The sequence below is a fragment of the Papaver somniferum genome, chromosome 5, assembly GCF_003573695.1.
Source record: "Papaver somniferum cultivar HN1 chromosome 5, ASM357369v1, whole genome shotgun sequence".
Taxonomy (NCBI): Eukaryota; Viridiplantae; Streptophyta; class Magnoliopsida; order Ranunculales; family Papaveraceae; genus Papaver; species Papaver somniferum.
In genome coordinates, this window is record NC_039362.1 from 44,403,072 (window position 1) to 44,417,096 (window position 14,025).

Sequence of the window (14,025 nt, forward strand, 5' to 3'; positions counted from 1 at the left end):
TTCAAAATTTGTATGTTAAATGGTTATGCTTATTAGATTTGTTTTGTTTTATGCACGTTTAGACATTGTGAAGTAAGAAGGAGGCAAAGGAATGGCTTATGAACAAGGCAAAAGATAACATGTGCGTGGTAGTTCAAAATAATCATGTTAGTGACACTCGATTTGAAATGATTTGTGAGCGAGGTGGGACGCGAAAGAGTCACGAGGGAAAGAATAGTAAGTACATACGGAAGACGAATAGGAAATACCGAAGCAATACCAAGAAGATAGGATGCCCATTTAAGATTGTCTTCTATAAGCCCGATGGTATTAAAGGTAAAGAGTATAAAATGTATAAAGTTGATAACGGTTGTCACAACCATGATGATCCGTTGGATTTAATTGGACATGTAATGGTTGCCAAGTTAAAACCACATCAAATGCAGACGGTGAGGTCTATGCGGATCCAAAAAGCGAGTGCGATCTTAAGTAAAATAAAGGCGGACGATCCCGACAACTTGTCTTCTTTGTCTACAATTAAGTCGGCCCTAGCTACGATCAAAAGGATTGATTGGGATGGTAGAACGGTCATGCAACAATCGGAGTGGTTAGCGGAGTTACACGGCTACACCTTGAGAAGGGAAGAGAAGGATGGTATAGTTGTTCGTATTTTCTTGGAACATCCCGAAATGATCCAATTAGCTCAATGCTTTCATCAAATTTTGTTGATAGATGCTACTTATAAGACAAACAAGTATAACATGCCGTTGTTGAACATTGCTTGCCATACTTCGGACAAAAACACGTTTACGATTGCATGGGGTTTAATGGATCATGAGAACAATGTGAGTTTCATTTGGATGTTGGAGACGTTGAGGTCCATTTATAACGGTGATAATTTTCCAAGGGTTATTGTAACGGATAACGATCAAGCCTTAATGCATGCAATAGCGGTAGTGTTTCCGGAAGCCCAAAACTTGAAATGTACGTGGCACATTCAATGCAATCTCAAAACCAATTGCCATCATCATTTCCAAGATAAAAGACCAAGGAAGGGTACCAAGAGGTCAAAGGAAGAGGATGAGCGCATTAGTAAATTAACCTTGGAAGAACGTAAGGAAGAGGATAGGCTATTTGAAGAAAAGTGGAAGGAGGATGGAATAATTTGGAAAATGTTCATGAAAGCATGGGACAAAATCGTTTGGTCGATGACCGAGGAAATTTACGAATGTAACTTGAAGAAATTTGAGGATGAATACGGAACGGACTACCCAAAACCGGTTGAGTATTGTAAAACACAATGGTTAACGATTAAGGAGAGGTTTGTGTTTGCATGGACATATGAATATCGTAACTTCAAGAACGAGGCGACAAGCATTGCGGAGGGGTCTCATGGTCGACTAAAGAAAATACTAATTGGTAGTCAAAATGGAGTTGTGTCGATCCAAGAAGCAATCCATGAATTCACCAATCGTGATCTCGTAAAGATTAGGAAATGTATGCAATTTAGTGTACACCAATTCCCGATGGAACATATTAAGGAAAAATTGCTTCTAAGGGGAGTTGTTCATAAAGTTTCAAGATGGGAAATAAATTTTTTTGGGTTGTTTGTTCCTTTTTTGTATTTCTTCTTCCCTTGCTGCAATTGATGTAGTTGTTCGCTTGCATCTTCGAAGTATGTTGTCGATTGATGATGGACTTGCCATTGAAAAGGTTTTTCATTCAGATTTGTTACTCAATAATAACTGAGAGGGGTTACCCTCCTTATATAGATTAGAGTTCCAACGGATCTAATTTTTGAAAATATGGCCGTTGAGGTTTCTGAAAATATGGCCGTTGAGGTTTCGTATCATTGGTGCACTACAATCGGTTGTTAACGATACACGTATTCCCTCCGAATAACACATTCGGTGGCAAACTTATATTGTCCCTTGGAACCACCTAGAGCCAAGGCGTGGTTTGTTTTGAACTTGCTATATTCGGAGGATAATTGTTTTGTAAAGTCCCGAATGTACGATGGCCCAAAAATCAGAATTTGGGAAAAACTTATACTTTTCAAATTTTGAAATTGAAATAATCGGAAGGATAATTAGTTACCCAAACTTTCGAATATGGGTTGTCTAACATTCTATATTGGCCCTTGGAACCACCTAAAGCCAAGGCGTGGTTTTTTTTGAACTTGCTATATTCGGAGGATAATTGTTTTGTAAAGTCCCGAATGTACGATGGCCCAAAAATCAGAATTTGGGAAAAACTTATACTTTTCAAATTTTGAAATTGAAATAATCGGAAGGATAATTAGTTACCCAAACTTTCGAATATGGGCTGTCTAACATTCTATATTGGCCCTCTGAACCACCTAGAGCCAAGGCGTGGTTTGTTTTGAACTTGCTATATTCGGAGGATAATTGTTTTGTAAAGTCCAGAATGTACGATGGCCCAAAAATCAGAATTTGGGAAAAACTTATACTTTTCAAATTTTGAAATTAAAATAATCGGAAGGATAATTAGATACCCAAACTTTCGAATATGGGCTGTCTAACATTCTATATTGGCCCTTGGAACCACCTAGAGCCAAGGCGTGGTTTGTTTTGAACTTGCTGTATTCGGAGGATAATTGTTTTGTAAAGTCCCGAATGTACGATGGCCCAAAAATCAGAATTTGGGAAAAACTTATACTTTTCAAATTTTGAAATTGAAATAATCGGAAGGATAATTAGTTACCCAAACTTCCGAATATGGGCTTTCTAACATTCTATATTGGCCCTTGGAACCACCTAGAGCCAAGGCGTGGTTTGTTTTGAACTTGCTATATTCGGAGGATAATTGTTTTGTAAAGTCCCGAATGTACGATGGCCCAAAAATCAGAATTTGGGAAAAACTTATACTTTTCAAATTTTGAAATTGAAATAATCGGAAGTATAATTAGTTACCCAAACTTCCGAATATGGGCTGTCTAACATTCTATATTGGCCCTTGGAACCACCTAAAGCCAAGGCGTGGTTTGTTTTGAACTTGCTATATTCGGAGGATAATTGTTTTGTAAAGTCCCGAATGTACGATGGCCCAAAAATCAGAATTTGGGAAAAACTTATACTTTTCAAATTTTGAAATTGAAATAATCGGAAGTATATAACATTATATTGTCTTCCGAATAAATACTGGCCCCAAAATGGGATTTTTCCTATATCAGAAATTTTGAGATTTTTTCAATATATATATATATTCGGTAGTGAGTGTACTTCCGAATACTGTGTGTCTACTTAAATATATTCGGGAGCCAAAAAATTCATTAAACTACCGATTATTACCAGTTTGTATCCAGGAAGATATGACCAACAATATTCGGCCGATAACCATCAAATATTTCTCCCGAATACTGTCGATGTTCTTGAGAAATGAAGAACACGACTACATTCGGAAGTAAAGGAGCATGAATATCGTCCGAATCTGGATAAATAACCGAAAACCCTAGAATTATTTTTTCTCGATTCGTCGAATTAAAGCGAAATAAACCCCAAAAATGATAGATTCTTACCTAATTGGGGCCATTTGACTTTGGAGGGGAAATTTTTTTTTTCTTCCACAATCGGAAGATAATAGGAAACTGGAAGAAGAAGAGTTGAAATGAGTAGAATTGTTTTTGATTTGGTTTTTATACAGTTTTACCATAAGGGCATTTATGTAACTTCAATATCATATAGGGTACCCCTTAACTAGAGTCTTTGGCTGGGTATAAATTGATGGCCCCTAAATCCTTTGGGGTGGCCCCTAAAAACGCCAGGATAAAAAAAGGACTTCTTTTGAATTTACTATTTATAATGTAACTGATAGGGGATATTTCAGTAAATAAAATTATGTTAGTTAAATTTAGTTTGACCAAAACGGTCTGCTAGCTTTAGATTTCCAAAAGTTAAACGTGTCAATAAAAGAGGAGGCGTCACATACTCAGAGTATGTGGCCCGACCACATTGTAGCCGGGACGGATTTCAGAAAGGTCCTCCTCAAACTAAGGTGGGGGATGATGTTCAAGATGTGAGAAAGGTACCAGAAGGTGAAAACAACAATGGAGATATGAAGGACAACCTAAATTTGATAATTGAAGGATACAAGGATCTTATCAACAGGCTGTCAAAATCCTCCAAACAAACTTCTTCTGGTGAGGATTCAAACTTAGTCTCATACTTTGATGATATTTTTTTATGATATTTTTTTATGTCAAAAAGGGTTTCCTCCAAAAATTAGAAGGAAAAAGAGGATTAACCATGAACAATATTCATTTGATGAGCATAAAGCTCATACTTGTGTTAATTAATCACAAGGTTCCAAATCTTACTCATGAAAAATCTTGTTGAGTAAGATATGCTAATAATCATGTATACTTATTGGTAAAGTGTTCTCTGATTAGTTGAGTTATTTTCTTATCGTTCATATCTAGACTATTATCTACAGATAGCTTTGCATAAGTATTTCTTTTGTGTCGAGAATCTCTTCTAGTGTATACCTTTTAAATTTTGAAAAATTAAGTTTTTTTATGCTTAGTTTGCTTCTCTTGTGCTCTAAATTTTCCCCCTGTGAAAATATAAAATTTATTAAGCTAAGAATTTATCACGTACCTTACTATTTGAGAGAAGGGTTCCCTTATCACATTCAATGTCAGTGTTTAGTATTATCCTTATTAGTAGTAATTAGCTTATTGATGGGTGTGTTTATCATTTGTAATAAATGGTTTAGATGTAACCAACTGGGGGACTACTAGCCGTTGGTTTTAGGTCAGTCTGAGTAAGGTTTATAAGCTGGAAGTTTGTAATGAAATGTTTATCGAATTATTAATCAATTAGGACATTCGTTCTTCATGTTGCGTTCCTTGTGAACCAGAAGGCTTGATCCTCCGGGATTAAGAAAGGTTTACCTCAATCTATCTATCCAATCACGTTATGTATATCTAGGTACATAACAAGTGGTATCAGATTCGTTCGATCCATGGAGGCATTCGATGAAATCAATAAGCCAGCTGATAATAATTCTCTTCAATTGAATGGGTTGTTAACATATGAGGAATTACAGGATCTCAAGAGTAGTATTGGCCGTATAATCCATGATGCATTCGAGAAAGCTTTTGGCCAGAAGACTTACAATCGTGAAGATCCATAAGGAGCTTCCAGAATTACTTCCAAGTCTAATCAAGGTGGTGGGTTCTCATCTGATGAAAGAGATTCTACTAAATCAACTGAAATTTGCGACCTAATCAGTGAATCTGTTGCTCAAAATTTATGTGTTGATGCAATTGATAAGGCAGAAAAATGGGTAGAAATGAAGGGGAAAGTTGTTCCTATAATGAAGCTGGAAAGGTTAGCAAGAGAGGATTTAGATATCTGTAGGAAGATGTATAAGATGTGGTTGGAAACGACTAACTTGCCAACTCGAGACTACTGGATTGCAAGAAGGATAAAATGGTTAGACATGGCAGAGAAGAAGTTGGAACAAATCTTGCTCCTTAGGGATACTGCTCCATCTCTTGCACCTCCTTTTAAAGTGAAAGAAGATTCTACAGATATTTGTGACTCTTCCGATGAGTTGATTCCTTCTTATTTCTTTGAAGAAATGGTTGATTCAACAAATAGTTCGAGTTCTAAAGCTAAAGAAGTTTCAACTGTGGTTAAATCAATTCAACCCGCTGTCAATGAACCAAAAAAAGATTCAATTGATGCTGTGAGTCATCAATTTAAAGAAATCCGCAAAGCTGAAGTGAGTTATTTCGATAACAAGAATCACGTTCAAGTGTTTGAGGTTAGTTTAATCATTCCTTACAACAAATTGAATTGTCAGAATTGTTTTCATATTAGTCCTGATGATTCTCGTGGCATATTTGATCGAGGTAAGTTTACAGTGGTACCATAGAATTGTTTTGGAAAATTGATTCTTAACCCTGGGATTAAATTATATTTTGGGTGTTTAGATTCGATAATTCCCCTGTGTGTTCATGAGGCTGACAATTATGTTGATGGAAAGCTGCTTGTTAAAATTCCTGAGGGTGTAGCTTGGAATTTGGGAACTGAAAGAGATGATTTTCTCTTACAACTACAACAAGGTAAACTGCTGATTAAAATCCTTCCATTGGATACTATGTGTTTTGAGAACGATTTTTTTTTCAACCACACAACATACTCGGATGCATACTAAGATGCCTTTTCGTCGTTGTTTTGATTGTGGAAAAGAATTTCAGCTTCTTAGGGGGTTACTTTCTTTTCATTGTGAATCTAAAGACTATTTCCATACAAATACTTCTTGTGTGATTGTTGGTACTGAGTTCACATTCATGGATGTTTACTATGACAAATTTGTTCATGAGCTTAATTGTATGCATGGGTTTGAATCAGATTTTTCGTTCCGTTCTTCAATATTATTGGTGTTTGTTACAACTGGTGCCAATGGTGAGAGTGGTGAGTTGTTTGCGAAATTTTCACAAGGAAATAGTATACCCAGGCATACTTATTTGTTTATATGGATGCTAATGTGTGAGATTAAGAATGTTCATGAGTTGTCTCGTCCAATGCTTGAAATGTGGAAGGAGGGTTATTTATGGATAGATATTTTAGTAAGCAAAGTGGGGACTAAGGTTTTACCCTTGGTTGTTCAAGCTCTGAATGGGCATTGGCTGTTTTGGGACTATTTGAAGTGGAAGTTCAAGTTGTACTCTACAGGCCTGTGGAATGTGGGTCACAATACTTGCAAACAGTTTATGAAGGCAGTCTTGAATTCAGCTGGTAATTATCACTATCTGCTGCTTACTCATGTGACCTACGGGAGCCTTATTGTTCAAGGGGAAGTTGGGTTGACAATGGGATATATCAAGCTAGAATTCTATGACAGAATGGTGACAATTCAGTTGATGTTCCTTTACACTCCATCGATTTTTGTGCTGGTGGTTTTCTTGAGATGGAATTTGTTCTCAACATGCTTTTGCAGTACTAAAGGTGTTATGGTGTTAATTCTCTTGCAGGAGTTTGCATGTATGCTGCTAATTTTTTCTCCCCTCTTCATTTCTCTCGAGAATACTTAAACAATCCAACTGCAACTGTCTGCACATCTTGTACAGTAGCTACTCGACAGGAATCCTTATAAGAATGGTGCAAACTCCATCCATAGTCTCTGTATTCCACATCCTGAAAATGTTAAGGCTGGCGTTATGGGGTGTGAGGAGGGACTTCAAGTTGTTTTCTACAGGGTTATGGGGTGTGAAACATGTTAGTGTTGATAAGAGTTTTACAGTGGTGTGCTTTGACTTAAACTGGTTTAGAAATAAGTTGTTATGTGAAGCTGAGGTCCATAATAAACTTACAACAATTATTTGGAGAGAATCAAGCTGGCACTTGGGCTCTGCGATTAGAGATTTAGGTACAACGAGTCATACCGGGACAAAAATTCTTTTACGAAGGGGAGAAAATCATCTCAAAACTGTTGAATCCTATTTCCCAATTGTGTTACTGTTGGTGGTCTCGTTGGAGTGGAAAGGTGCAATAAATGGTGATGCTCAGCTCAATGGGGTGCTTCTGTTTAATTCTGGTCAGGTTGAGCCCTTTGAGGACAAGAAAACAAGGTCAATTTTCACTGAGTTCCCTGCTTCCACTCTTCTTATAGAACTCACAGGTGAAGTCAAGATTGGTTTTGAAGTGTGCACAGGGACATTTATTGGCCTTTCTAAATTTCCGGAGTTCTCTAATTCATTTATGTTTGATAGAGGAAGATATTTTTCAAGTCATGTGTGGGGTTTGGGGTACCAATCAGTAAAGGGGAGTAGCTGGACAGAAATTATGGTGCGAAAGGGAGTAATTCAGGACATACTTGCCAAGATTCATCTTCAGTTTGAACTAGAAGTGGAGGGTCAGGAACTAATGGCATTCAAGCCCAAGCATGGTCTTCAGTGGCAAGTATATGTTGTGCTCATTCGCAGATAGGATCCAGCAACAGCCGTAGGGAATGTCCATGATGTAATACAAGCTGAAATTGGGGCGCATTCCAAGTTGGCCACTGTTGCTTACATTTGGCTCAGTTATGCGATGACGCTTATGTTTAGTAGGGTAATTTATTTACAATTGGGGAAAGTTGACTACAGAAAACTAAGGGTCCCTTGTGCTAATAAAGGCAAGATAACAGTGCCACTAAGGACAGAAGTTGCATTCTCCATCAGGCTAGTTCCTCAAGAAAGGACTGGAACTTTTCAAGCAGACTACCATAATCACTGTGACAAAGAACGAGGACATGCAAATTCTTAGTTCTGCCTTAGCTGGAGTGAGCAACTTGGATGGTGGGAAGTACAGACTATTAGTGATCCGCTACAATTTAGACAGTGAGCAAGAGTTCTCGATGCCAGCCATTTGATATGCACCTGTGTTATTCCTGTAGATGCATTTCAACATCACGGTCCTTCTCACTGGCATTTTTGTAGAGAAATTGTTACAGACGTCTGTCCAGCGGCGCCTATACCTTACCAGATAGAAGACAACCTTGCGATCCAATTCCTCATCCTTGAGGACAAGGATGTTTTGGAGGGGAAGGTATTGTCATGTACCTTACTATTGAGAGAAGGATGCCCTTATCACATTCAGTGTCAGTGTTTAGTATTATCCTTATTAGTAGTAATTAGCTTATTGATGGGTGTGTTCATCATTTGTAATAAGTGGTTTAGATGTAACCAGCTGGCGGACTACTAACCGTTGGTTTTAGGTCAGTCTGAGTAAGGCTTATAAGCTGGAAGTCTGTAATGAATTTTTTTTCGAATTATTAATCAACTAGAACGTTTGTTCTTCAGGCTGCGTTCCTTGTGAGCCAGAAGGCTTGATCCTCCGGGATTAAGAGAGGTTTACATCAATCTATCTATCCAATCCTGTTATGTATATTTAGGTACATAACAAGTAGATATACATGAAAGGATTGGATAGATAGATTGAGGTAAACCTCTTTTAATCCCGGAGGATCAAGCCTTCTGGTTCACAAGGAACGCAGCCTGAAGAACAAATGTTCTAGTTGATTAATAATTCGAAAAACATTTCATTACAGACTTCAAGCTTATAAGCCTTACTCAGACTGACCTAAAACCAACGGCTAGCAGTCCCCCAGCTGGTTACATCTAAACCACTTATTACAAATGATAAACACACCCATCAATAAGCTAAGTACTACTAATAAAGATAATACTGACACTGAATGTGATAAGGGAACCCTTCTCTCAATAGTAAGGTACATGACAAATTGTGAAAGAAAATTTTCGCATAGCAAAATTTTCACTGTGTTTTTTACTTTGTGAAAAGAACTTTATAGTTTTTTATAAGTTTCTTCATATGGGTTAAGGTTGTGCTCGTACGGGTACCTTTGTGACGTGTCACGAACCCACTCCAAAAAACCCTAAAAAAATATACTCCCTGAGAAACCGTTTATATACCTAACCTATTGAAGTTGAGTTATCTCATTCTAGGTTATTTTTCTCATATCAAGAATGTCATCTCCTTCTCGCACTTGTGATTTTACGAAAGGGTTTCTTGATAAAGGTATGGGTTACAATTCCAAAGGGAAGAAGAAAAGAACCCTAGTAGATGCTAACGATGTCAAAGCTCAAAATCTTGATGATTATTCTGATGTCTCATGATTTTATGCATATACTCATCAGATGTAGAGCATGATGAAATGGTTTCTGTTGAAGTGGTTCATGATTTTCTTAAATACTTTGAGGAAGCAAAACTACAGCTCGTTGATACTATGAAGGGTCTCGATGTCTTGCGAACTGAGTTGAGAAAGGTTAACTCTGACCTTTTTCTCATGAAGGCACATGTTAAAGATATTCTCAATGAGGATATCTTCTCCGAAGAAGCAGATAATGTCGTCAATCACAAGCTCAAAGGTCTTAAGACTCATGAGGGTTCCAGAAGTGTTCTTTGACTTTAGTTTGAGTTTGTTTTTTGGTTCTTAGGAGTTGATTCTATTTTTATTTTGTCTAGGAAACTTCTTATAAGAATTCATTCTTGTGTTTAAGAAGGATAACTAGGGTTTGGAATAGCAATATTGTGATTACACATAGCTATTGCCGACGATTTTCATCTTGCAATGTTTTTAGATTTATTTATTTAAATTCCAAGTTATTTGGAAGATGATTTTACAGTATTAATCTTTATTGGTTCTATATATTGCAAAAATATTTTATGAGATATGTGTATACGTCCGTGAATTATGATTATCTCATATATGTTCAAAAGTTAAGTCTATTGTGTCTTTATGCAAATATTGATAAAAGATAGAATGAACTTTTGAAAATACCGCGGTATTGATCTTTCCCTGATCCACTTTTATGTGAAAGTACTGTATGGCTCCGTAAGTTTTCTTATGTTGAGCATTTCCGGTTAAGCTAATCATATAAGTTCTCTTGTGATTAGTTTAATCGATGATATTTTGGACATTATCAAATTGCGTCCAAAGAAATCCTTCTTTTCTTGTAAAAGTAAGGTCGCTCTTGTTGTTCTTTCAAGAATGATATTTTATGGGGAGAGTTCTTAATTGAACTTGTGCTTAATTGCCAAATCTTTGTGTGGAGTGCGGATGTGGAATATTGTAGGAGTTATCTTGTATCTTTATAAACTCCTTGATGAATACACTAAGTTTCGACTATGTGAAATCATCGAAACAAAGTTGATATGTTCTCTTTTAGTTATGAATTATCTCTTTGAGAATTTCATTATGATCCCGTAATTTTCGTACCTTTGCCAATTTATATTGACAAAAAGGGGGAGAATTATTTGGTAGTTCACACTACATACATATGGTTTACGGATCATTATATAAGGGGGAGTGGTTTTAATTGCGAGTTGAAGTATTGATTAAGGGGGAGTGATACATATCACTGTATTATTATTGTAAAAGTTGTGATGCAATTGGACTTTGATGTTGTATAATAATACTATGACAATGTATAACAATGATTGAGAACAATTGTTTTCTTATTGTTATGGCTACGGATCTTCAACAACAATGATGCTGAGTTGAACACGTTCAGAATCGCTGGAGTACTTGGAGTAGCGAATAATTCAAGGAATGTTGAAGAGACAAGGACATCATGCATGATGGATGAGAAGCTACAAAGTTTATTTATTTTGTAATCCATATGTATTGATAGTTTGTAGCTAAAATTGACAAAGGGGGAGATTAGAGCATTGCTCGGTCGAACTCGAAAATGTTGATATCTCAAGCATGTTTGTCAAGTTTAGTTGATCAAAATTATAGTCTTGATTTCTAGTCTACTTATAGCTTTGTCTCGGATTAGGATAGAATGTGTAGTTAAGCTTTAGACTTCACTACGTTCATCGATTGAAGACGAAGATCTACTGAGGAGAACTTGGAGGAACTTCATCAACAAAAGGTATGTGGATACTAAAGCTTATCCATCACTCAAAAGTCTATTCTATTCTATCTCCCAATGAGACTAAGTGGTATAGCTGTATAGACTTTTACATTACACACATTAGATATTTCGAGCTGAGTTTATCTCGCTTATTTATTTCTCGAAATATCTTGCTTTAACTATATCATCATCATTCTTGACGAGTTTAGTTGGTGTTTATGAGTGAAAACTATTTCTGCCGGTTTTGGTAATTTGGGGTGTATGGATGAGAAATGAATCTAAACCCTAAACAAATGCACTGCATGGGAGTGCTTGGGATTCGACAAATCAATCTGTACAACTCCGGCCTAAACCAAGAAATGGCCGTTCCGTACTTGCTTCGGTCACAAAGTGAAGGAGATGGGGTTGATCTTAGGGAGGGAAGCGAAGAAGGTGTTGAGATTGTGGAGGTGTTGGCTGTGTATGAGTTGTATCAGAAAGATGAACTGGCTTGGAGAATGTAAGCTATCAGTTCTGGTGTTTGGATACGGTTGTATCAACACTTGGTTTCTATTGTCTCGTTCTGTCTTGGAAATAGGGAAGAGAACCTATTTATACAAGTCATTGAGCCTAACCCACGTCTCTCATGGGAAGTGGAGGAAATGGAGTGATGCAGTAGTGGAGTTGTGTGTTAGTATCACACGATCAGTCTTGCCCACTTTTCCCATTATCTCTAACCGTCCATGACTTCCTGACACGTTCTTGTGATGGCGCGTTGTGCGCTGCATGCTGTAAACAGCCAGACCAATACCCCAGTATGTATCCCCCAGTTTGTGACATGTTTGATGTCTCGAGTGTGTGGATCGTGGGACCCACAAAAAAGTAGCACGTGATGCTAGATTAAATAACTAAGTTATTTAGGAAGTCGATATTTATGAAATATCGTGTGCATTCTATGCATGTAACGCATCGAATATATTCAGCGTGTATGAAGCATCGCTGTTTTAAGGCTTAACGGAGTAAGTCAAGGATTAAGCATAGCATCACGTCCAACCATCTTCGAGTGATCGTTTGGAGGATGTATAGGTAAGCCCTGACTTGGCCTATCACTCTGTGTGGAAGAGTGGTGGACGGTGATTGTGGTGATACCTCACAGGTCGCCTAACTCCTGTCTTAGGCTGTTCGTCCAGGCTGGTGAAGTTGGACGAACGATATGGCTTGCGACCCATATCTGCGACCGTCAGATTAGGGTTTAGGAGGTGCTCGAACACCAACCTTTAGCTTGGTCGAATCCAGGCATGGGACACGTTTTTGGCAGGGCCGATTGGGCATGCGTTTAGACGACATGCTGGAGTTGGTGTCTGTACCTCACTGTCCCATGGAGATGCGATCTAAACCACTCAATTTCTCTGGCAAAGAGGAGTAGCTGAGATTGATTTGCGACAGAAATCCCATGCCGCAAAGGAATTGAAGACCGCACGTCGTGCCTACTTAGGGCGCACGTTTCGAGACGACCAACCATGGTCGGTCTTGGCCGATCAGTCAGGCGTGCAGTCGGCAGGCCAGTGTACACGTCCATACCTTACTGTCCCGTGAAGATGTGATCTAAGCCACTCAATTTGTCCGGCAAAGTTGAGTGGTCGAGACTGATTTGCAATTGAAAACGCATGGCCATGCCTAGTTTGGGCGCACGAATCAAGACGACCAACCATAGTTGGTCTTGCCCGATTAGTCATGTATGTAACCGGGCCCACGTTGATTGTGTTGACATTCTCTGGGAACTTTGAATATACATCTACACCCTCCATCTATGCCTGCGAAGATGGATGGTTGAGACTGATTTGCGACATATGTGATGTGCCGCAAACCCTAATTAGAGTTTCACGTCCACGCTGCTTTGGCTGGAAGAATTGGCAAGCCACACTTCTCTTTTGGGGAGGCCGACCATGTGGGGCCCACGTTGGGCCTGTGGTAAACACGCCAATACCTTCCTGGTGGCTATGGATCCGATCTAAGCCATCCAATCATGCCGGTGAAGTTGGATGGTCGTGATCAATTTGGGACCTTTAGTTGAATTTCCTGCGACCCTTTAAGCTTTCACGCCGGCCCAACTTCAGGCAACCATACATGGTTCTGTGGCTAGGTCAGGGGAGGATCGATTATGCAGGCGTGAAGGGGGCCCGCCGGTGTTGCAGGACACACTTGTCCATCCGGTCATGGGACGATCTATGCCGTCCAACCATGTTGGTGATGTTGGACGGAAGTGATGATTTTGAGACTGCCATAGGCGGCCTTATTCGCACATCTCCTCCGAGCCGCTTCATACCAGCCTGGACATCCAACTTCAGGCTGGTGTTCGGTGGTAGTTTGTGTGGCATAGTAGATATTCGACCGACCAGGGCGTAAGTGGGCCCGCTGGTGGTCATTAAGGTGGTAGCCTGCTCCTGCTGAGGATTGTTTAGGCTGGTTAAATCATGCGGCCGACTTGCGTGGTCGTGATTGTTTCTGAGACTGATATGAACAGTCCAGATTCAAATATGTTTAATCGGGCTAGTATAACACAACGAGAGATGTAGCATGTACAAGTATTTCGTGCATACCTCGTTATCAACGTTTGGAGATTCATGTTACTCTGCTGAGAGCAACACTCAGTCGTCATGCCGCACTAATAATGAGAG

At 38.7% G+C, this 14,025-nt stretch overlaps 2 protein-coding genes across 2 annotated transcripts; both read left to right on the plus strand.

Annotated features, from left to right (window-relative positions):
- The first annotated feature begins 5,257 nt into the window (after positions 1 to 5,257).
- LOC113281485 lies at positions 5,258 to 8,760 on the plus strand. Its single transcript, XM_026530249.1, has 2 exons — positions 5,258 to 5,769; positions 5,939 to 8,760. The coding sequence occupies exons 1-2, from the start codon at positions 5,293 to 5,295 to the stop codon at positions 5,945 to 5,947; spliced, it is 486 nt and encodes a 161-aa protein (XP_026386034.1). The 5' UTR covers positions 5,258 to 5,292; the 3' UTR covers positions 5,948 to 8,760.
- LOC113281486 lies at positions 5,883 to 8,760 on the plus strand. Its single transcript, XM_026530250.1, has 2 exons — positions 5,883 to 6,070; positions 6,360 to 8,760. Exon 2 carries the CDS (start codon positions 6,488 to 6,490, stop codon positions 7,040 to 7,042), a length of 555 nt encoding a protein of 184 aa, XP_026386035.1. The 5' UTR covers positions 5,883 to 6,070; positions 6,360 to 6,487; the 3' UTR covers positions 7,043 to 8,760.
- Positions 8,761 to 14,025: the final 5,265 nt, after the last annotated feature.